A 22,648-nucleotide genomic window follows, 5' to 3' on the forward strand; every position below is an offset into this window, starting at 1 on the left:
GCTGCAGCCTCTTCAGCCAGCGTGTAGCGACCAGTCACGAGGATGAGGATGAGAGAGAGAAGGGAAGGGTGAGATGGAAGCATTATTGCTTATCCCAACAAGCTGTCATCAAGCTCGCCCAAGCTTCCACGCGCCCCACTTGCCCGCCCCTCCGGAGTCCGTGCCGGCGCAACCACGATCCGAAAAAGCCAATCGAGATCAGATGAAATTTCTTGGCATCAATGATCTGCACGAAGCACTTCGGCCTGATGGCCTGATGCTTCTCCGAGCACCTGGATTCACCCTTCCGACATGCTCCTACCATCATTTACATTGTTCTGGGCGATCTGGACATGGTCATGACGCGCGCCGCGCCCCCTCCAGTCTACTTGCGTCTCATCCTATCGCTGCGCCTTTGTCCATCCTGCGGCTTGTTCCGTTGTAGAAGACATCGCATGGCCGCTTGCAGACCTCACGCCGCTCGCTTGCTGCATGGAGTCTCATTCCTCGAGCCCAGAAGGCATTGTTGTAGACGCCAATGAGTCTTTCATGGTCGTCCATTGTGTGCGCTATATGATGGCTTCTGAAACATCTGCACGGCCCATCGAACGTCCACTCTCAACTACCTCATTGCCAAGTATCTGCAGACCTTTTCACCATGTTGTCCATTAACAGTTCCACACAGCTTCTGCCTCGTGTTGACTCGCCCGAAAATGCCGGGACGAGTAAATTGTTCGGTCAGCGTCGACGGTCGTCTGCGCTTGACATGAGCTTGATGACGGTGTAAGGCAGAGAACGGACATACTGTTGTGACCGTTCCCCGCTAACAGCAAGCAGCGACCCTGAGCTCAAGAAGGGGTATGAAGTGCTCGAAAGCGACACTCGTCAAGCAAACCTCGCTGCTCACCAATCCAACCTGCGCGTCATTCACACCACACCTTCTGATGGCAACCCCTTGGTGTGCGTCGTCGGCGTGGGCTATGTCGGCGAAATCCTCCTCAAAGAGTTCGGAAGCATATTCCCAGCCATAGGCTTCGATCTCTCCGACTCTCGTCTCGAATACCTCCAACCCTCCTTCAGCCCATTGAAGACCGTCCGACTCTCCTCGGACCTGTCAATCCTGAAAGAAGCCACACACTTCTGCATCTCAGTTCCCACTCTCCTGCGTCCAGACAAGAGCATCAACACCGACCATCTTGTCCGCGCCATTGCCATGGTCACAAGCCAAGCACGATCAGGCTCCACGATTGTCATCGAATCCAGCGTCTCCGTAGGCATGACCAGAACACTGCTTGGACCTTACAGCGACAAATTCCACTGCGGAATGTCTCCCGAACGAGTCGATCCCGGCCGCACTCAACCTCCCGCCCGAGAAATCCCAAAGATCATCTCAGCACTCTCCGAACCAGCCCTGCTCAGCATGCACAAAATCTACTCACAAGCTTTCGATACCGTCATCCCAGTCTCCACACCAGAAGTCGCCGAGATGACCAAATTGTTTGAGAACTGCTACCGCATGGTTAATATCAGCTACGTCAACGAAATCGCCGACGCTTGTGCTAAACATGGCATTGATGCCGACGAGGTCATTTCTGCCGCTGCCACGAAGCCCTTTGGATTTCAGTCTTTCAAACCTGGACTTGGTGTTGGTGGACACTGTATCCCCATCAATCCTCATTACCTTATGGTAAACAACGATCTGCCAGTCCTGCGACGGGCGACCGCTGATACATGGGCGCGTCCTCGTTTGGCCGCGAGAGAGTTCTTCAGGGTCTGCAAGAAATCTAATGAAGAGCCACGGATTTTAGTCATCGGGATGGGCTTCAAGCCTGGGCAGAGTGTGATTAGTTGTTCTCCTGGTGTGGCCTTCGCCGACGAACTTCAAAATCTTGGTTGTGACGGCTTGGCCTTCTATGACCCTTTGGTTGAACAGGCGCAGATTCCTGTGATTAGAAAGTTGAGCGAAGAAGAGTACAGCGCCGAGTTTGTTGATGCCTTGTTTGACGCTATTGCGGTGTGCACGAAGCAGGATAAGGTTGATTGGTTGGTCTTGAAGAATTTGAAGAGGGCGGTGGTACAGTGGTATTAGGTACATGTAAATGCTCCTTTGTAGAAGTTTGACGGCCAAGTTATACATTTCGTGAAGATGTTCCATCTTGTTGTTGCGAATGCAGTGCCCAGATCGGGCGAGGAAGTGATGTTGAATTATGATAAGCGAGGTATGCGCGGAGTAGCTGCAGCTTGGTTACACGCGAGCCTCCTGGCGCGCGGCTGGGGTATCACAGAGTGATTGGCACATTCTTTGAATTTCTTTCCTTGCCGCGATGTCTTGCCCAAACAATGTTGTGCTCCACAAACGTAAGGAGCTAAACAGACGGCTGGGCGGACACGGTTGAGCGTCCCGCACACTCTCTATGTCGCCGCTCAATGGAGGAGGAGCTCCATCCAGTTGCAAAGGATACGACTGACGCTGCGGATCGACTTTCGGGACATCCATCGTCCAGCGCTGTACAAGAGCGGGCTGCAATCCATGTTGCTCCAATAGCTCGCAACTTCAGCTTACCATCAGGCCAAACACCTCCCAGACGCGGGACTGTGGTATCTGAAGATGGCACGAAACACCAAGCCGGGAGAAATCGTTCGGAGCCCACCAACTTCAGCAGACCCCGCGGATTGGCCCACGATCAGACACAAAGTGGCGAATCTGATCCACCATCAAGGAGTTTCAGCAGGCCTTTTGAACGGGCCAATAATCGAGCGCAAGATGGCCGGCTCGTCCAACCAAGCTTGAGAAGCTTCAGCAGGCCTTTCGAGCCGGTCAATGATGTATCACAAGACGATAGCCTCAGTCCAAGGCCCACGAGCTTCAGTAGGCGTTTCGAGCCGGTCAATGATGTAGCACAAGACGACATCCTCAGTCTAAGGCCCTCGAGCTTCAGTAGGCCCCTCGAGCCGGTCACTGATGGAGCACAAGACGACAGCCTCAGTCCAAGGCCCACGAGCTTCAGTAGGCCTTTCGAGCCGGTCAACGATGCAGCACAAGACGATAGCCTCAATCCAGAGTCCAGGAGCTTCAGTAGGCCTTTCCAGCCGGTCAACGATGTAACACAAGACGATACCCTCAGTCCAAGGCCCACGAGCTTCACTACGCCTTTCGAGCCGGTCAACGATGCAGCACAAGACGACAGTCTCAGCCCAAGGCCCAAGAGCTTCAGCAGGCCTTTGGAGCCGGTTAATGATGCAGCACAAGACGACAGCCTCAGTCCAAGGCCCACGAGCTTCAGTAGGCCTTTCGAGCCGGCCAATGATGTAGCACAAGACGATAGCCTCAGTCTAAGGCCCTCGAGCTTCAGTAGGCCCCTCGAGCCGGTCACTGATGGAGCACAAGACGACAGCCTCAGTCCAAGGCCCACGAGCTTTAGTAGGCCTTTCGATCATCAAGACTCTTCTAGCGCAAGGCACGCTTCCTCAGATAGCGCGTCGTCGAACGTGACGTCTCAAGCTCCGCACGAACCAAGACGCCGCTCAGTCAACTTCTCGCATGTCTCATATGCGCCGCTCGAAACTCCACGAACGGTACGCACTAGACCGATCAGTTCGTATGCTCCGAACTTCACGCCACCGACCATCTTTGAAAATGCATCGCAAGCTTCGGAAGCTGACCCTCATGGCTCGACGAATGTAAGGCGAAGATCGAGGGTGCTGCATTCTGCAAGTCGGAGATCATCATCGATGCAGAGCTCTTCAGTGCCCGAATCTCCATTGCAGAGCAACTTTAGGCGGTCACTGCGAGGATCGCGCAAAGAGAGGCCAATATCAGCACCGACACAACTTGACTGGCAGTGGCCAGTTGAAGACGAGAAGAGTGCTCAAGCAAAGAAGAGATGGACATGGGACCCCTCGACGCATTCGCCGACCTGGAATCGCGACTACGGTCTGAGGAGTGAGGGCATTGAGCCGCATGACTTCGCCTTGGACCATGAATCTGAGCATCGTAAAAGTGAATCCGATCATGACCTTCCCCATCATGACCCACGAAGAATGCGAGGAGCTTCAATCTTTGAAGAACACGGTCCACGGAGAGCGAGTACTTGGACAGTTCGCCATCCTCGTCGACAATCGCTGCGCACACAATCTTTCGACCCAGGTGTTCGAAGAAGGTTTTCAAATGCCGCGGAAATGGTTTTCGGTAGTGGGCGCAGACAATCGGTCGTGGCTAAGGCTGTAGAGGATGTTATTGCACCTCAGACAGAAGAAGCCCTGCGATTCTACCATACGCCAAGTGTAGCAGCTTTCGATGTCGATATCGAGAAAGGCCCAGACGATCCAGACGACGGGCCAGTCAACCCAGCCAGAAACTTGACCAAAAAAGAGCTCTTGCACCAGCGACTGGTATTTGGATCCGTAGTGGTGTCTCTCAATATCGCCTGCATCGTTGCAAGTGGAATGGGCTATTCCGGCACCTGGGTGTTGGTGGTCATCTTGTTCTTCAAAAGCAAAGATTTCCTGTCTGTATGGATCCAAATATTTTGTCGCATATATTACAAGCTAAAGCCGCTGTTCCGCAAGATCGAAGTCGAGAAAAAGGCAGCCTGGATCTTGAGCCTCATCCCAGCCTACTCGGAATCGGAGGAACAAATCGTGAAGACACTTTTCTCACTCCGCGACAATGGCATGGGCGAGCACCGACAAGTCATGTGCGTCATTCTTGATGGCAAGCCCAGACCCATCAAGTCCCACATGACGAAGGTCGTGGCCTCCTTTTCGCGCAAATACGTGTCGCTCAAATGGAAAATCGGCACGCTCCAGATCGACGCAGGCTTTGTCGATGATATACCAACGCTGTGCATTGAGAAGACGCCCAATGCCGGTAAGAAGGATTCGCTCATTCTTTGCCACGACTTGTTCAACTTTCCGCGCTCAAATATGGACCAGACAATCAAAGATCTGCGCCAGGAACTGTGGTCGACCATAATTCCAGAGCTCACAAAGAGTCCTGACCTGAGCAAGTTCGACCTCGTCTTCTGCACCGATGCCGACAGCACAATCCATCACGGTGCTCTCGCAAAGCTTGCTGATGCGTGTCTGGCGGATCCGAAAGCCATAGCAGCATGCGGGTTCGTCTTCGTCGAGTATGAGCCAGGACTGGAATGGTCCTTGTGGAATCTGTACCAGCAGTTCCAATACAGTTTTGGCCAGATTGTTCGGCGTGGAGCAGAGCATTACGTTGGCAAAGTCACCTGTCTACCAGGCTGTATCACAATGATCGTCGTCCGTCCGGAGATGGCAGGCGCCATTGAAAAGTACGCGAAGCCCGTCACCACGTTTCCAGTATTGCGACATCAGGTCCAGTATCTGGGCACAGACCGACGCCTGACGTATTCGATGCTGTCGCAAGCGCCATACCTGCACACACTCTTCGTCCCGGAAGCTGGATCCGAGACTGTGGCGCCGCAGTCGTTGAAGCACTACCTCTCGCAACGCAGACGCTGGGGGTCGAATGCGTACTTCAACAATTACTTTTATTTCGCTGGCTCAAATATGATCCTCATCACCCGCATCGCCGCTTTGATCGAGATCAGTCGATTGAGCATGGTCTATTATCGTGTTTTCAACACCGGACTCTTCCTCTACGGCGTCGCAACCCATTTCGATGCCCTTGCAATTCTCCCACTTATAATCATCTCTTTCACGCCGAGCTTCTGGTTTGCTTTTGCGGTGGCTTTCCTGAACGATCACCTCCGAGCGAATTGGAAGAAGCTTTTTTGTGGGTTCTGTATCAACCGATGCATATCGCCATTCATGAGTATTACGGTGTTTAGTCTGGTAGCTAAGAACTTGGGTAGCCAGGTCTGGGGTATTTCTGGGGTGACTGCGGGCACGAATGTCACACCGGCTGCCGCTGTCGAAGTTTTGGCAGAGCGGCGCGCATCGATGACCGAGGAAGGTGAGGCTCCGGAGGCCGAGTCACCCAATTTCCATATGGAAGGCGTCATGGGATGATCAATGATAGTGATTAGAACTGTGAAGACGAAGTGGATCAGTCCTTGCGAGCCTTTCCATTGGTATGATTTGTCACCATGGCCTCTTTTCCACTCGTGATCTCGTGCACTTTCATGTCCATGCCAACACGGAACTTCTTTCCTCTCCATGCAACTTTCGTGCCTCCATAGAATGCCCACAGCCAGATTGGCAGTGTCAAAGTCTCTCGTCCGAGCCAAGCGAACAGCCACTCGCCAAAGGTCCTTTGACTCGAAGCCTTCGGTGGCGTGGCAAAGAATGGGGTGTCTTTGTCAACTTCGATCGATGCCCCGGAGTGTAGCTTCAGATACAGTGTTCGATCCATCGCGCACCATATGGTCACACTTGTAAGCCAGAAGAGAAAAAAGGCGGTCCATGTCTGAGGAACGGCAAGTGTGTCGTGGAAGAACGGCAGAGTCGTGACAGCGAAGGCACCATAAAGCGAGCACAGAAAGCATTCAGTACCGGGCTCGACTAGTGTGGCCAAAGTGACCGTGAACTTGCGCACTCGCAGCCATCGCACGCGGCGACTCCAGAACTCGCCGACGCTCATATTTGCCATGGGCTGGATGGCAAAATCGCCGAAGCAACAGGCATGCTTCCCCAGCTTTTCGCCTTGTGATTCTTCTGGAACCTTTTGCTTCCAGAGCAGGTCACCAATAAGATGATCTTCGCAAATGTTCTCACTGAAGTAATCGATACCCTCGTTGTGAGTAAGACTATCGAGATGGCTGCGCCTGAACATGGTACTCTTGCCTACGATACACGGAGCGAAGAGCACAGTATTGATAGCAGTGTAGAATTTGGCATGAGCCGAAGCCATGAATGCTTCTTCCAGCCTGCCGCCTCCCACGGTCCATGCAGTCCGCTCATGCGAGATGTCCAGCGTGAGCGGCGTCAAATGGACAAATTTGTTGCGTCTGGTCTCTCCTCTCCCTTCGAGCTTCGCCACCATTCTACCGCAGACACCCTTTGCCACCCAGACATTGCAGTCGATAATCCAGATGACGTCTCCAGTGGCCTCACGGTATGCGCGGCTCATATTACGGATCTTGGGATTTGGGCCGAGATGGTCGGAGTTGGCTTTGAGCACCTCATCGTCTTCTTCCAGCAGCAATTCTGCATCGTGATTCGGGAAGTCTGCCAGCAGCTGTCGAACAATTGGGACCGAGTGATCGCTGCGATCTGAAACGCAGAAGCGGATGTGTAACTTGTCGTTTGGGTAGTCTTGGCGAAATGTCGATGCTAGGCAGTCGTAAAGGCGGGGCTCCAGTCCTTTGATCGGCCGGATGACTGTGACATGTGGAGCGTTGGCAGGATCAAAGACAGCTGTCGGCTTTGGTTTGGAGTAATGTCGCCATAGCTGGCAGTATCCAATTGTGCAGACCAGAGCAACTGCAGCGTACCAGATCAAGCATACCGTGCCTGCCGCCAGTGTCACCGAGGAATGTTCATGGACGGGGACGGAGGAAGCTGCCTCCGAGACAGCATCCAGCGGCGGCATACGCTCTTGGAAACAGCCAGAGGGGACAGAATACGGGTAGGGTAGGGTAGGAGAAAGTGGTAGTGGTGGTGCGCATGTCGCGGCAGAGAATGCCCTGGTGAAGGTCCCGTAAGGCCAAATTTCGTGGCACGTGTTTGACGCGAGCATCCCTGCAATCGATCGGCATGGAGATCTGCGCCAGGCCGACATTGGAAATCTAAAGTAAACACGGACCTTCGCGTCACACCCTCGAATCTTATCGCAGCCATTGCTACTGGAGCATTGCTTGCTACGTAGGCGCATCGCGTTGCTAGACTCTCTACAGCTGCTCAAAGCATTTGGTCAAGCAACAGGTCTACAAAATGCAGTCTAGCCCGCCAGTACGCGCCTTTGCGCGACGCGACTCTCAGCCAGAGTCGGAATATTCGCTGGACCTGAACGCATTAGATCTGGACAACGACGACACCGACACCAGTATTCCGAAGCCAAATATCGAGCGCATTATGTCAGAAGATATTGAAGGCCCCAGCGACTTCACACAAAACATGGATATGTGGATGCGAGGCGGGAGCATCAAGAAGAAAGGCACGCTGAGAGGCAGGAACGCTACAGCACAAACGACGCGCGACTTCCGAGAAGAGGCGATGCGATCGCGGCACGAAGAATACGTGTCTGAGAACGATATCCGACGTGACTTTCTCGACGTGCCACAAAACGAGCTTCATCTTGAGGACGACCATACAGGAAGCCATCATACTCCGGAGAACAGCCCTCCCAAGCTGTCGGTGCTGAACCGAACGGGCGACGAGGAGCAGTTCAGCTCGGAGTGGCAGACTGATGGTGAAGGCTCAACTCCACAGCCACCAGCACATAAGCAGTTTCTTCCGCCGACTGTTGAGGATTACTATAGCGAGCTCACCACGGCACAGCAGACGCCAGGCCAATCTCGAGTTCGCACGTATGGCACGATCAATAGCAGTCTGAAGCAGACATTAGACGAAGAAGAAGAGGACAAGTCGACACCAGGACGTGCTTCTAGTCCAACCTTATCTCCCGTGCGATCGCCAATCCTACAGCGGAGCTCTACTCAGGCCACCCTACAACGCACTTCTACGCACGGCACATATGGTCGCGAGGCTGATCACAAGTCTCGCATGGAGATGGAGCAGCAATTCAAGCAGCTTGATGCAAAGTGCCAACAGCTGGAGCATCTGAATGATGTGTTGGGACATGCTCTAGACGAGGAGCGCCGGACACGCAAGCAGGAGCAGGTAAAGTACGAAACCAGCTCAGCTGAAGCCGCCCGTCGCGAAAAAGACCTTCTCGAGATGAAGGAAATGGCAAATCGACATAACGAAGAATTCCGACGAGAGTTTGCGCAGCTGAAGGAGAAGTTCGCCGATCAGCAGACTCTGGCGGAAATGGCTCGCAAGAACGCTTCTGGCGATGAGCAGACCCATGCTATCGAGGCGCAAGCGTTGCGCGGCGAGATCGAGAGGCTGAAGCTGGACCACCACCTGCAGATCAGAGGTCTGCAACAAGACTTGGAGATTGCCAATCGAAGCAGAACCGATGCAGAGCAGGACGTCCGAATGCTTCGGCAAGAACACGCAGGAGAGCGCGAGTTACATCAGGAGGAAGTCGCACGCCTCAAGGCCGAAACAAATCAGGCCCAGAAGACTGAGAACGTCCTCGCTCAACTGGAGCGGCAACTGCGTGAAGCCAGGGCAGAGATTGCACGCCTCAAGAGTAACAATGTCGAAGCAGTTGATCAACTGAAGACTGCCTCTGAAGAGCTCGAAGCCGCCAAGCACGGCCGCGATGATGAACTAGATCGAGCCGTTGTCGAGCGCAGCCGAGCTGTAGAGCTTGCTGCTGGATTCCAACGACAAATGCAAGAACTTCGGCAGCAAATGAGAGACGGAAAGGCTAGGCACGAATCAGAGATGGCCCGTCTACGCAACTCACATGAGCAAAATGGCCAGACGTCAACGCAAGAAATCGAGGTGATTCGCATGGAGCTCGAATCGAAGCAGGCAGATCTCAATACTGCCATATTCGAGCGTGACCAAGCACAAGACTCGCTTCAGAATCTGGCCTCGGAAGTCTCTAGCCTCAAGAAGAAGCTTTTCGACCAGGAATCTGTCAACTCAACTTTGGACCTGCGTGTCACCGATGCGATTAAGAAGCGCGAGACGCATTGGCGCGAGAAGCTGGAGGAAGCTAATCGTGAGCGCGAGCTGATGGCGAAGACTTTGTTGCATCAATGGGGTAAAGAGGAGGTGGGTGTTGAAAGTCCGCAGAGGTATGCGTACAAGTACCATTCCAGATCCAAGACCCGAAGCAAGAGCCCAGACAAGGAGAATCGAGATCCAAGCAGCCCGAGGAAGGGATCGAAAGCTACAGCGGCATGAGTGACGAATCTGCCTCGCTGGGACATCAGATCATTAGTGAGGCAGCATAGCGCAGCATCAGCATCGATAATTTCTGTCATTCATGATCTCAAATCATTATCCTATCATCAGCGTATCCTCAATCCTTTCACAACAACCCCTTCCTTGCCAACTCAATCTTCCTCAAAGCCTCATTCTCTTTAAACCCCCCTTTACTCACACACGCCATACTCCCCTCTCCAAACTCAATCTTATCCTCTTGTGCCGGGAACGCGCACGGACAATGGTGTGGGAAATGCACGCAGGATAATGTGTGAGGGCAGAGGTACCGATCGCAGCGGGCTACGCCAGCGTTAGCAAGAGTATGAGAATGAAGGTTTTTGGTTCGCTTCGCTCCTCGCTTACCAGCTTCGTAGTTTTGTTGATACCATTCCGAATCACTCGCGACGTTTTGAGGTTCTTGGTATTGCTGTTGTTGGTGGCCTTGATTGAACATGTTGCCGAAATTGAAGAATTGGGCGTTGGTGGAGCCGAGAAGGCTGCAGAGGATGAGGAGGAGGAGGTCGAGGAAGTCCATGGTGCTTGCTTGCTTGCTTGAGCGTGTGTGGTTGTGCTTGAAGGAAAGCTGTCCGTCAGGCATGTGTATGCGCCAGCATGAGGCTGCGTTCATGTGAGAATGATGGGGCTGGGCTTGGCTTGGCATTGCCGAAGGAGCGGAGAGATTTTTGATGTGAGGAGATTCGAGACTTCATCAGAACTTTTTGCGACCGCTGCAACGAAGTTTTATAGCTCGCAATCACCATATCGTAACGCAAGACGACGAATACGAACATCTCTCACCATGCATCTCATGTACACTCTCGATGAGCAGGGCAAGCGCCTGTATACCCTCAAGAAAGTCAGCGATTCTGGCGAAGTCACCAAGTCGGCGCATCCTGCTAGATTTTCGCCTGATGATAAGTACTCGAGGTAGGGAAGACGCGGTTAGGAATGAGATGGTGAAGGATGCTGATGGATAATTCAGACATCGAGTCACTCTCAAGAAGCGATATGGACTGCTTTTGACACAACAGAGTACGTGAAATCCTCGAATTAGGGTTGGAGAGATGTACTGACAGGTTTGCAGAGGATAAGATGGTGCTTGGACAGTAGAAAGGGAAGATGATATCTTGAAGGGTTAGCGAGGAGTCCGGGCGTTAAGAGTTTGTTTGAGGGCTATCAAAACTGGAAATACCTCGAGACATATGGCTCAGAGCAGAACATCGATGTGCTCTGGCGTCTCGAATGTATTTAGGTTTCACTCCCACGGTCGCTGCTTGCTGTCAATCTCCACATCCTTTCGCCGCAGCCAAGCAAAATCCACAGGCGCACGCATCGCTAACCGAAGTTTCCTCAGATTGATCTAGGATCAGCTCAACGCCTTGGCATTCTGAATTCCATCAGATGATCTCCTGAAGGTTGTCAGCAAGGAACTGAGGCTCTTGTCTGATGGTCAAGGTCTGCGTACTTAGTATCGAGAAGAGCGTGTGCACCATCCCAATTAACCCAGTGTGTGATGGAGCTGCCGTCGCTGTGCTCCAGCGTGACATCTAACTCGATGCAGCGACTGGTCAATGGCAAAAAGCAGCAGGACACAAACCAGCTTCTGCAAACAAAGAGGGCCGTCCCCTTGGCGCGTTCATTGTCCACAAACACTGCGCTCGTGCCCCGGTTCAGGCGGAAACGGGAAATGGTAAAGCGCTGGGTAACAGGCAGGCTATAAAGCCATTTCTTGGCGGTCTCGAAGGTTTTTCGAAAGTCCAAAGAACGACTAGCGAGAGTCATTTGAAAGACGGTGGTGCCATAGTATACTCTAGCAACGGCCTTTCTGGTGACGCGGTTGACGTGGAGCTGCCACGGAGGCTTGTGGGCTCTGGTGATGGTGACGACTCCTTGGAGTTTGATGCCGGCGATGAGCGTAGACTCGAGGATCTGGTCCTGCAGCTCTTGAGGAAGCGCCTGGATGCGCTCTTCGATGCTGGGGCGATAGGCGGAAGCGGCCATGTTGGCTGCAAAGCGCGATTGGAGTATTGCGCAAAATGTCGCCAATGGCGAAGGACAAGTCGCCTCGCGAATGTCGATGCTGTGCTGAGGCTGCCGTTGAAACTCCAAAATTTCGACGCCAAGATGCAACGTTTTACGCACTGTTCACTTTCACAGGAGACGCCGCAAGAGAAGAGAGTCAATGGCTATCCTGGAATTCGCCTGATCGCACATCTCGTTCACGCTCATAACGCAAATGGCATGGTCCCCAGAATCTTGCGTCACCAGGAACTTGTATATCCAAATGTCGCTTCCAAAGATCCGAATAGTAAGTTCGAAGCGAATGACTTGCGAGTTGCGCGGTTGACGCTGAGCTGCTTGGGTGTCTTGTAGAAGCGTAAGACTTCGATGACTTTTTTGATCTCGAGATACCCTAACGCGTCAGCTAGAATGCATCGCTCCAGCGGCGTTCGTTTTGCACGACTGATCAAGGAGCCACTGACAATTCAAGGACATGTGATTCCGGCTGGGGTACGTATCTAGGCACACTCAGGACCGTTCATCGTTCCAAGCTAATCCAGCGATAGACCGTCGGTTCTGCAACAGCAGATATCAGCCACATGGACGCAAGCATATATCCTGACCCCGATCATCTTATGCCTGAGGGGTGACTCAGTCCTATCCGAGATCCAATGCAATGCTATATGACAGCCGGATTTGACAAGCGATATTGTCCTGGCCAAGTGTAAGCGCAATCAACGATAGAACGAACTTGTTCTTGGACTGACATTGGTCATTGGACAAATTCACTTCGAGAGTGGAACTCCCAACGATCGCTGCTTTGGTCGATGCATTTGATTTCGATTTTGTTGAGGAGTCAGCGAAGGGAAGGTAGCTTTCTTGAGCTGTTTCCGCCGCCTTCTTCTAAATGTATGTTGGTGAGAGTAAGGGCCTCGAGAGCGTGGTGGTGATGGCCGCCGAGTTGCTGTGCGAAGACCTTGCAATTGCCTTGATGTGACGGCCTCGAGCTGCAAAGACCTCTTGAGCTCCAGCGAAACTAATTCTCCTTGCGTAATTCAGGCGTAAGGCACTCTGCGTAATATTAGCAAGACCTTTGACATCGAACGACATGAATGAAGTATGTACATACCATGGAAGTGCAGCAATTTCGCGTCGATCCAGCCATTTGAGCTCTTGTCCTCCACTCACCACACGCGCCAACACACCGGCGAGAAGACGAATGCTTCCAAAGTGAAAACCTTGTGAGGTCCAGACATTCTCATGCTGCTGCAATGCCTTCACGATCTGGCGTCGAGTGATGAGTGAGTGTTTGAACTTGAGCTCCTTGATGAGGCTCAAGTGCTCTGGCGAAACGCTACGGATCCAGAGAAAGCTGGACCATGTTACGAAGTTGCGCCGACCGGAGAAGTTAACGATGAATTCGGTATTCGAGTAGTATTGTGTCGCGAGCTTCTTGCGTGTAGCGTGATTGATGGAGAGTGCTGTTGGCGGCCTGTAGTCCTCATCGATGATTACTGTTTCGCCGGCCTCGAAGGAACCGAGAACGTAGTCGAAGATCGAGTCTTGAAGTTCCTGAGTGAGGGCTCGAACGCGGCGTTGCACCTCTTCGAAACGCGGGTCGGTTAAGGTGAGCGCTTTCATGCTATGTTCTAGCTCCATCACGCGGTAGTTGATTGCCATGTTAGTGAAAGCCACAGGAATCGAAGCTGTCTAGTACTGAAACTGGGACGCGAACGGGTTGCGGATAAGTCATAGAAGCGAGTGCCAAGACTTCACAAGCGTGGCCAATTTGCTAGCGCCAAATAAGTGAGTGGGGCTCACATTGAGAAAACATGTAGCTAAGCAACCACTGACAGTCGTCAATGCTCTACGCTACCGTCGGAGTACCTCTATGAAGCTTCTCCCAGCGTTAGATGCTTGATCTCTTCTAAAAAGTGTGGTGGCTAGGATGATGGCGAGCATGTCACATCCATGCTCTTCGCCTGGGAATAAGAATTGGGAAACTTTTCGAGAGTATCCCAAATTTGGCTCGATTGCGGTCGTGAAGTCTAGGATCATGTCTTGCAGCTCTCACGCGAGCGCTTGAATGCTGTCGCACAGTGTCTTTTCCTCCGCAACCTCCATCTTGATGCAGGCACCAGTCAAGGATGGAGATGGTTGTTGACGGTGGCCAGCTTTTCTGCGTTGGGGTGGAGTGTCAGGGTTATGAGGAACAGTGCTGAGGCTAGCTTATATAGTATTCAGCCCGCGATGGCTATGCGCGGTTCTCACGATCAACTGAAGTTGCCAAAGCGAAGCATGGGAAATGTGAATTGTTTTCTACAGCGCAATTCTTACAGCGCACTTCAATTGCATTGTGTCGCCTTCTCGCCGCTTGCCGGTGCCGTTGCCCAGGGGCAAATTCCAGTTCGCAGGAGAATACTGGCCAGTCGGCGCATTTCTGCCGTATAGATTCGTGAATAAGTTGCAAGCCGACCATGGCAGCTGTTCCGATGCTCCCCAAAACGCCGTCGCTATGCCAAGTTCATTCGACGTCCCAGTGAAATGCTTCAAGAGAGCCCCACTACCGTCTACCACCAGCTCCACCACCGCCCATGCCGCCCATCCCACCAAGCATGCTCATCATCTTCTGCATGTCCATGCCTCCTAGGTTTGGCATTCCGCCGCCTCCTCCACCTCCACCCATCATCTTCATTATTGAGTTCATATCCATTCCTCCCATGCCTGCACCGCCTTGGCCCATACTCTGCATTCGTTTCTGCATGGCAGCCATCTGCTGTTGCTTGTTACCAGAGCCCATCATTTGCTGAGCCTTCTGCAAATTGCCCATGTTGCCCTTCATCTTCTTTGCCATACCAGCCATCATGCGCTGTTGAGTGAGGAGCTCTTCCACTTCTCGCACAGACGTGCCCGACCCTCTCGCCACCCTAGTAATACGTGTCGGCTGCTCTACGAACATCTTACCATCTGAGTCGAGTTCCTTCGCAGTCATCGAGTCGCAGATGTAGATCATTCTCTTCAGCTTCATACCGCCCTCTTCGTCGTCCATCTGGCCCATCATGTTGCTGAGACCAGGAATCATGCCAGCCATCTTCGACAGTGGTCCCATCTTCATGATGTTCTGCAACTGGTCACGAAGGTCTCGCACGGAGAATTTGCCTTCTGTAATGTTCTTCATGGTCTCCTTCTGGTCCAACTTCAGACTCTGCACGTGCTCGACCAAGCCTTGCATGTCTCCCATGCCGAGCAATTTCGAGACAAACGATTGCGGGTTGAACTTCTCCAGATCTAGCAAGTGCTCTCCAGTACCGATGAAGACGATGGGTGTATGAGTTGCTGCGACAGCTGAGATGGCACCACCTCCCGCTGCTGCGCCGTCGGTTTTGGTAATGATGATGGCTCCAAAATCTGCTGCATCCTTGAACTCCCTGCTTTGCGACTCGGCTGCCTGACCTATGGATGCGTCCAGGACCATGATTGTCTGATGGGGCGATACTGCATGCTGGATGTCTTTCATTTCTGCAAAGAGTGCGGCTTCCTGGTGATGGCGACCTGACGTGTCCACAATAATGATTTCGAACTTCTCCTTCTTAAACTTCTCTACACCATCTCGAGCCACCACCGCAGGATCTGTCTGGGTCAGAGAGCCGTAGTATGGAATCTTAGCCTTGGTCGCGTTCTGCTTAAGCTGGTCAAACGCTCCTGCTCTGAAGGTATCCGCACAAACTAAGCAGGTCTTGAATCCTCTGGCTTGATACCATCTTGCCAATTTCGTACATGTTGTCGTTTTTCCTGCACCCTGCAGACCAACGAACATGATGACATTGCTCTTGCCTTTCTTTGGCTGGTACGGGTTCTGGTGCGGGTTTACGATGTCGACCAGCGCATCGAAGACGGCTTTCTGTATTATGCGCTTCTTGTTCGCGTGCGGTGGGAGGTCGTTGAATTTTACTGTGCCTTTGATGGTTTGTCGGAGGTTCTTGACCAGTCCAACGTTGACATCGGCTTCCACGAGAGCATTGCTGATCTCCTTGATCATTCCATCAAAGGCCTTTTCGTCGAGTGTTTGCGCTCGAGTCAGGTCGTTGACGGCGGCGTTGATTCGCCGCCCCAAGTCTTGTAGGACCATCGCCGAGGTGCTTTAGCTGTGGTGACTATTGCGAAGGTCGAGCTCTTGCTCTTACAGTCATTGCACAAGTGATTTCAGTGGACAGTTCGTGGGAGAAGGTGATCGATCGAGGTCCATGTGGGGTCAGGTCAGCGCCGCAGCGGAGGCTTGGCGTTGATGCTCTTCGAACTTGGAAGCGAAGAAAAAAGTCCACCATCCTCGAGACCACCTTCACCACCTCGCAATCACACAAAAATGGCGCCAATTGCAGGAAAGAAGCGTCGCATTGAAGACGAGGTGCGACCGAAGAAGAAAAAATTCATCAAAAAGCAAAAGACATACCACAGCTCCTCGGAAGACGAGGAAGACGGGCCTGCACAGCGAGCATCGGATGCGCCCGCGCCAAAATATGTCCTGAAAGCGAAGGAGACTGTGAAAAAGTCTGAGATACATGTAGGTACAACGACATCCAAGCCGAAATCGATATTGAAGCGCGTTGTCCCGGCACCAAAGCCGCCTTCCGAGCCTTCCGAGCCTTCAGCATTCGGCGATGACAGCGAAGATGCAGAGGAGGAAGCGGCGGATGGAGGAGTGGACGTGCTTGAGAGGAATACCGCCCTTAACGGCCTGCCAGCAGAAGGTTCTGAGAATGATGACGACGACGGACTTCCAGAGAACGACGAACCAGATCTTGATCAGGCAACTTCAGCCTCTGATTCAGAATCTGATGGGCACGCCTCAATCACTTCCTCCCAAGCCCGAACGAAGAAGAAGCGAAATGATCCAGATTCAATGGCAACAAGCATGCTCAAAATTCTCGACACGAAACTAACTGCATCCAAACGAGCCAATCCTCTACTCAGTCGCAGCAAGACCCCTGCCGAAGCTGATAAGCAACTCGCGGATGCAAAACTCGAATCAAAAGCTCGAGCGCAGATACGAGCAGAGAAGAGGGCACTGGCAGAAAAGGGCCATGTCGCAGATGTTCTGGGCCTTCAAACACCGAATGTGGATACAGGAGCAATATTGGAAGAGGAGAAAAGGCTCAAAAAGACGGCGCAAAGAGGTGTGGTAAAATTGTTCAATGCTGTGAGGGCGGCACAGGTCAAGGCTGAGGAGGCAAGAGCTGAGGCGAGGAAGGAAGGCGTGGTTGGCATGAAGAAGAGGGAAGAGAGGGTTAACGAGATGAGCAAGCAGGGTTTTCTCGACCTGATATCGAAGGGAGGCAAGGCTGTAGAGGCATGAACGTATCACGCTGCACGGCGATTGATTACGAAGTGCCAACTTGAGCAGTGGCATCCATTCGAAGTGCAAATCTGACGCATACGTGGACGCCAACTTTGCAAATAATCCTCTGAGTGGCTGTCCGCTGATAGTCAAGGGCATGAACCGAATTTGTCGCCATCTGGCCATGTACCTCGCGATCGGATTTGAAACGCTGGAAGAAGGACGAAATATGAACGGCATCGTGTTTCCGCGTTCCGAAAGCTGACACCCTTGTACCTGTCAGACTGTCAGACGTTCTGATGGTAACAGGGGCATAAGCTGTGCTTACCTGGAGTTACTTCAATGGCTGGACGGCCTCTCTGGGCGCGCCTCGATAAGAGAATTGATATGAACCTGCCCTTCAAGAGCTGGACGGGAAGGGCAGTAGACTGAAAGAGCCTCTCGCGAGCATAGCGCCCTTCTACAGACCAAGACTGGGTGTAGGGCGCTGCGTGTGCACTCACTACCAAGCTAAGCACCCTCATTGGAGCCACACCTTATCGTCTTCCATCGACCGCAATGCCGCACCTCGAACCTGACCACGTCCAAAATTCTGACCTCCCAGAACTTGCCGGAGAATCAGTTCAGCCTCCACCAACCTATACCGACGCTACCGAAACCCAGCACCCAAACACGACCCGAGTCATTCGGCAACCAGTCGCACGTTCACCAAGCACCCTTTCATCACTCTGCCACATTTACGTCTTCTACACAATTGTCCAATCCAACGACAAATCCGACACGGCCGCAAAACGCATCACACTAACCTCATCTTCTACATTTGAAGACTTCCAACTCCAGCTTCGACAGCTATACCTCGAACTTCCTGGCACGAATCGTGACAAAGCTTTCACGTGGTCAACATGGTACTATCCGGGCAATGATAGAAACATCGAATCTGCAGAGAGGATTTTGGTTTGTGAAGAGAATTGGAAGGAGCTCAAGAAACCGATTCTGAAGATGAGGTCTGAGAAAATGCCCTCGGGAAAGGGTTGGGAGTCGGGATTGAGGTTGAGGACGACTGTAGTGGTAGCGAGGTGGGCGGAGAGGCAGAGGGTGAAGGATGTTACGCAACTGAGAGTGCCGACTGCGAAGCATAATGCTAATGATAGCGTGTTGCTAGCGCAGGGGAGGTATGTTGCTGAGCCAGTGGTTGACGAGAAAGGGTGTGTGGTGATGTGACGTCTTGCTACAGGGGATAACACGTCTGCTGTGGATAGATGCTAAAGCAGGCTGCTGCAAGACAGTCTTGTGTGTTCCACTATAATACAGCATGCAGAGAAGCACTTCATAGACGTGGCAAATACGACCGTGGCGCCGTTTTACTTTTCTCTCCGCGACGAGCGACGGCAGACATGCCAAGGCTTTCTATTCCCTCTCTTCCGACAAGTCGCCAACACACGCGTATCGGACCATGTATCGCTGGGAGCACATAATCCTACATCCATTTAGCAGCACTAAACGTCCGCAGCATTAGCAACAGCGTCTTATTCTTGCCTTCTCTGCAGAATCATATAGCCACCCGTTGCAATGTCTCCAGGCAAAACTCCCGCTTCCTGCAAGATTGACACGGTCTGTGTCATCACACTATCTTTCACTCCCCTCACATCTTCCGGAAACACCACAGTCTTCATCCACTCTTGAGCATCCTCTTTACTGTAACGCATGGTACTGGTAATATATTCCACCGCCTCGGCCTTGTTCTTCCTATAGTGCGCAATCCCGTCATTAATCGCACCTATCATCCTTTCCGCATCATCCTCAAAACCGTCATGCGTGCGAGCCGCAATCATCCATGACGGCCATGGCGTATATCTCTCCCCAATTCGCTTCAGCTCGCCAGTATCCCAGAAATGTTTCGTCGTGAAGTGTTCCCACATGAAGAAATCTGAAGTCGTATCTGGACCGACGCTCTTTCGCAACGCAGCGAAATCTCCGATTGGCACGACGTCAAATGGCTCTTTCGACGGCTCCAACCAACCTCGCTCCTCTGCTAGCACGAAAGACATTACATGGCTTCCGCTACCTATTCTGCTCACCCCTACTCTTTTGCCTTTGAGATCGCTGACGTCGTTGATCTCAGAGCGTTGAGCGCCGGTCACGATTGCCCATCGCAGCGGTGATTCGACATATGTCCCTAGGAGTCGGTACTTGGGAGGCCATACGGTGTCTTCGTCTTTGCCTAAATCGGCTACGAAACCTTCCGTGAGACCGACTGCTGCCTCGATGCTGCCGGCTTTATGTCGTGGGGCTCTCAGGGCAGATGCAAGAGCACCTGTGCCGGTCGGGAAAGGTACGAGCTCTGCGTTGAGCTGGTAGTGTTTCTGGGCGAATGCTAGAGGTGTCCTGAAGTGTTCTGTAAGTCAATGATCAGATCATCTCTGTTATGCTCAAAGCTGGATATGCAGGTGAATGGCTCTCACCAGGTATATATCCTACCCTGAACCTCTCTGCCCTCGCCTGGCGCGTAGAAGAAAAGCTACGGAGACCTCTTGACACTCTTTGAAAGCCGTTTGACATGGGCATGATGTGGTATTGGAGAATGACCAGCAAGTGCTGCTATTGCCTTCATCGAGGTCTGGTTCGGTGTGGGCTGTTTGTTTGTTTCCATTCCCATGTCGCCGAAGCCATGCCATGCCTCCAGATAAGATTCCCGATCCGCTCCGTAACCTAAAGTTTGGCGGGGTGACGTGGGGGCTTACTTCTTGCTCCAGATAAATTGCGACCTCGCCCTTGCGAGAGTGTCACTGTCACCATCTTCTCTCTTTTGACGTCGCATGTTCGCGTAGCGTAAGCGTAAGCATGGTACATATGTGTTTGCTGGAGTAATCTGCTCGACGCGCCCATTCGTGCAGTCAGGAGAAACATGGCGAGTCTCGCACTGAGTGGCTTCAAATGTGGCGCCAGCCTCAGTCTTGGGCGCGAACCAGGGTGAAGCAGCTGAACAGCTCGATGGCATCAGCATCAGCGCCCTTCCAGCGTGAGCGAAGAGTCCTTTTCAGAGTGTATTGCACTATACGATGAAGCGGCGATACCCGCCTTCAGACGATCCAGGCCAGTTCCTGAAGGTTCCACGATTCGGGACTGTTGCATCACGATACTTTTCAGTTCAAAGCCGTACTGTGCCACCAACCGAGAGATCCTTGATGAATGGGTTCGCCAAACTCGTAGAGCCGGGTCCGCTATTTCGACTTTACAACATGAACACGGGGGACCTTGAGTTATGGCCCTTGGACAACCACCCAGACTACATTGCCGCCTCACATACTTGGAGCGAGAATGTGTTTTCTCCTTCTTTAGCATTCGAGAACTGCTTTGGAGGCCAAGGTATGCAGGCTGTGATAACGGACCGATATCCTGACATTCACCACGCGTGGTTTGATACAAGATGCATAGACCAGAACGATCCGAACGACAAGCTAGAGCAGATCCCACTGATGGATCGGATTTTTGGCAACGCAACGTGTGTTGTGATCTTCATATCCCGCGATCTGGAAATAGACCAGTCGTCGATAGACTGGTTAGCCGAGAGGATCGAAGGTGCACTGGCTATGTGCCTTGCGGAAGCGTGGGCCGAGGAAGGTGCATATTGGCAAAATGGTAGTGGGCGTCGATGGATTACAATGGCTATGGAAGGTCTACTAAGACTTGCAAGCACATCCTGGGCTACTCGAATCTGGACGTTGCAGGAGTACGTCCTCGCGAAAGAAATTCTGTGGATTGGAACCGACTTGAGCCCAATTAAGATTGACGACTATGCGCTGTCGGCATTGCCGGATATCTGCAACACTCTGGCCATTGAAGAATGCCTGACACCAAAGTTCGATGTCCTACATGGCTATTTCGCTGGCATGGCAAATGCTCGACTCAAGAACATTGATCAAACACGGATCATGGAACTGCCAGGCAACCGCAGCGCCTCGGTCGCTGTCGACGAGGTGTATGGCGTGATGGCCGCCGCTGGTGTAACCGTACTACCCATGGCTGATGAAACAAAGGGTCAAGCGTGGTCTCGCTGGTGTGCTGAAGCTATCAACACTGGTCATCTTCGTTGGGCTTTGCTTCCTGCCTCTTCATGCCCACTTGTCGATGGCGAAGTCGGATCATGTGCATTTCCGAGATTCTTGCAGCGGCATAAGCTTTCTGGCATATCAAGCTTGAACCACGTAACACCATTGGCACTTAGCGAAGCTGCTCATGGTGTTGTCACTGCCCATGCACGAGTTCTGGGCAGCGTTGAGATAACCCATCGTCTCGGTCGAGTCCACGAACCGAAGCCGGGACGCATCCATCGCGATATTACGTTAATCATCTTTGCAAAAGCGCGATGGTCACTTGCGCTGACGCTGGCTTGGACTTTTGGCGGTGCTGGTCTGGGTACCCGCCAAGCCAAGGCAATCGCGCAAGTCCTGGTGCAAAGCTATTCTCGAGCCATCTGGAGCATTTCGCAAGCCGACGAGGACAACTTTCGACCCATGGTCAGCAGCAATTTCCAACAGCGAGTATGGAATGATTTCATGGCTATGCAACAATCTCATATGCTCGGCCTGCAAGAAGGTGTTGGCTATGCCTGCCATCTCGCGCGAAGGGATAGTCCATTTCCTGCGATTCCAGCCGTGCTTGTGACCGGCTATCAGCCCCCAGCAGGTTCTCTCCAGGTACTTGATTTGAACGCCAGAACTCCAGATGGTGGAGTAGTACTCATGATTGTGCAGCGCGATGGGTCTGGCGGAGCGAAGGATAATTACCACAAAGTAGGGATGACGCTGCCATTGCCCGAAGCTGTGACACGAATGATAGGCATCGTGCCTTCGCAAAAAGTGCACATCGGCAGCTACGACTGCAGTGTTTGTTGCAGAGCTGAGAAGGCCACTGAGTGTGTGAACATTGCAGATATCGAGAATGCCGTCAAGAGCCTACGGCAGTCCACCGTCCGACTGCTCACGAGACAGCAGGAGACTTTGCGCATCAAGCTCTTCTCAGAGCGACCACTCCTAACGAGAAAGGGGAATCAATCGGTGTGCACTCGAATCAATCACCGAAAACTCGCTGCTATCTTCCGTCTCCGGCAATCCAAGTTGATGTCACACTCGCGAAGCCAATGACAGCCTAAACACGCAGCAGGGTTGCAATTGCGCGTGATTATTGCGAGACCACCATCTTCGAAACACTGATCGTGCCAGCCCTGGGACGTCTGCAGCCTCAGACTGCAGGTCTGCGAGATAGCCATACTGTACTGTATACGGCGTACAGAGTATAGCTAGAGCCAGAGCCTCGTACCAGCTCGCTTGGCAGGGTGAGAGGTTCACTTGGGTATTCTACTGCAAGGTTGTTGTAGGGTAGGTAAGGTTCCCA

The 22,648-nt window shown here is 52.5% G+C and overlaps 12 protein-coding genes across 12 annotated transcripts; 7 read left to right on the plus strand and 5 right to left on the minus strand.

The window, feature by feature from the left end:
- Positions 1-637: 637 nt before the first annotated feature.
- MYCFIDRAFT_188624 (uncharacterized protein) lies at positions 638-2,068 on the plus strand (the record flags this gene model as incomplete). The annotated part of the gene is made up of 2 exons (XM_007929044.1): positions 638-716; positions 870-2,068. The coding sequence occupies 2 exons, from the start codon at positions 638-640 to the stop codon at positions 2,066-2,068; spliced, it is 1,278 nt and encodes a 425-aa protein (XP_007927235.1).
- Positions 2,069-4,311: 2,243 nt separating this feature from the next.
- MYCFIDRAFT_1294 (glycosyltransferase family 2 protein) lies at positions 4,312-5,883 on the plus strand (the record flags this gene model as incomplete). Its single annotated transcript, XM_007928705.1, has 1 exon — positions 4,312-5,883. A coding segment is annotated over one exon (1,572 nt), but the record flags the coding sequence as incomplete, so codon positions are not given.
- A 136-nt stretch (positions 5,884-6,019) lies between these two features.
- Positions 6,020-7,752, minus strand: MYCFIDRAFT_188626 (glycosyltransferase family 21 protein; the record flags this gene model as incomplete). The annotated part of the gene is made up of 3 exons (XM_007929045.1): positions 6,020-7,329; positions 7,421-7,425; positions 7,718-7,752. The coding sequence occupies 3 exons, from the start codon at positions 7,750-7,752 to the stop codon at positions 6,020-6,022; spliced, it is 1,350 nt and encodes a 449-aa protein (XP_007927236.1).
- A 93-nt stretch (positions 7,753-7,845) lies between these two features.
- Positions 7,846-9,897, plus strand: MYCFIDRAFT_196970 (uncharacterized protein; the record flags this gene model as incomplete). The annotated part of the gene is made up of 1 exon (XM_007929046.1): positions 7,846-9,897. One exon carries the CDS (start codon positions 7,846-7,848, stop codon positions 9,895-9,897), a length of 2,052 nt encoding a protein of 683 aa, XP_007927237.1.
- Positions 9,898-10,024: 127 nt separating this feature from the next.
- On the minus strand, positions 10,025-10,438 carry MYCFIDRAFT_113504 (uncharacterized protein; the record flags this gene model as incomplete). The annotated part of the gene is made up of 2 exons (XM_007929047.2): positions 10,025-10,218; positions 10,282-10,438. Coding segments are annotated over 2 exons (351 nt in total), but the record flags the coding sequence as incomplete, so codon positions are not given.
- Positions 10,439-10,717: 279 nt separating this feature from the next.
- Positions 10,718-10,958, plus strand: MYCFIDRAFT_33013 (uncharacterized protein; the record flags this gene model as incomplete). The annotated part of the gene is made up of 2 exons (XM_007928785.1): positions 10,718-10,845; positions 10,901-10,958. The coding sequence occupies 2 exons, from the start codon at positions 10,718-10,720 to the stop codon at positions 10,956-10,958; spliced, it is 186 nt and encodes a 61-aa protein (XP_007926976.1).
- Positions 10,959-12,822: 1,864 nt separating this feature from the next.
- Positions 12,823-13,599, minus strand: MYCFIDRAFT_196972 (uncharacterized protein; the record flags this gene model as incomplete). The annotated part of the gene is made up of 1 exon (XM_007929048.1): positions 12,823-13,599. One exon carries the CDS (start codon positions 13,597-13,599, stop codon positions 12,823-12,825), a length of 777 nt encoding a protein of 258 aa, XP_007927239.1.
- Positions 13,600-14,218: 619 nt separating this feature from the next.
- Positions 14,219-16,117, minus strand: MYCFIDRAFT_71818 (uncharacterized protein). Its single transcript, XM_007928930.1, has one exon. It carries the CDS (start codon positions 16,046-16,048, stop codon positions 14,483-14,485), a length of 1,566 nt encoding a protein of 521 aa, XP_007927121.1. The 5' UTR covers positions 16,049-16,117; the 3' UTR covers positions 14,219-14,482.
- A 139-nt stretch (positions 16,118-16,256) lies between these two features.
- Positions 16,257-17,272, plus strand: MYCFIDRAFT_154314 (uncharacterized protein; the record flags this gene model as incomplete). The annotated part of the gene is made up of 1 exon (XM_007929049.1): positions 16,257-17,272. Exon 1 carries the CDS (start codon positions 16,283-16,285, stop codon positions 17,270-17,272), a length of 990 nt encoding a protein of 329 aa, XP_007927240.1. The 5' UTR covers positions 16,257-16,282.
- Positions 17,273-17,843: 571 nt separating this feature from the next.
- MYCFIDRAFT_211419 (uncharacterized protein) lies at positions 17,844-18,617 on the plus strand. Its single transcript, XM_007929050.1, has one exon. It carries the CDS (start codon positions 18,254-18,256, stop codon positions 18,473-18,475), a length of 222 nt encoding a protein of 73 aa, XP_007927241.1. The 5' UTR covers positions 17,844-18,253; the 3' UTR covers positions 18,476-18,617.
- Positions 18,618-18,623: 6 nt separating this feature from the next.
- MYCFIDRAFT_87143 (uncharacterized protein) lies at positions 18,624-19,870 on the minus strand. Its single transcript, XM_007929051.1, has 2 exons — positions 19,717-19,870; positions 18,624-19,649 (listed from the first exon to the last, which is right to left on the minus strand). Exons 1-2 carry the CDS (start codon positions 19,817-19,819, stop codon positions 18,781-18,783), a joined length of 972 nt encoding a protein of 323 aa, XP_007927242.1. The 5' UTR covers positions 19,820-19,870; the 3' UTR covers positions 18,624-18,780.
- Positions 19,871-20,439: 569 nt separating this feature from the next.
- MYCFIDRAFT_138566 (uncharacterized protein) lies at positions 20,440-22,398 on the plus strand (the record flags this gene model as incomplete). The annotated part of the gene is made up of 1 exon (XM_007929052.1): positions 20,440-22,398. The coding sequence occupies one exon, from the start codon at positions 20,440-20,442 to the stop codon at positions 22,396-22,398; it is 1,959 nt and encodes a 652-aa protein (XP_007927243.1).
- Positions 22,399-22,648: the final 250 nt, after the last annotated feature.

This window comes from Pseudocercospora fijiensis, assembly GCF_000340215.1.
Source record: "Pseudocercospora fijiensis CIRAD86 unplaced genomic scaffold MYCFIscaffold_5, whole genome shotgun sequence".
Lineage (NCBI taxonomy): Eukaryota > Fungi > Ascomycota > Dothideomycetes > Mycosphaerellales > Mycosphaerellaceae > Pseudocercospora > Pseudocercospora fijiensis.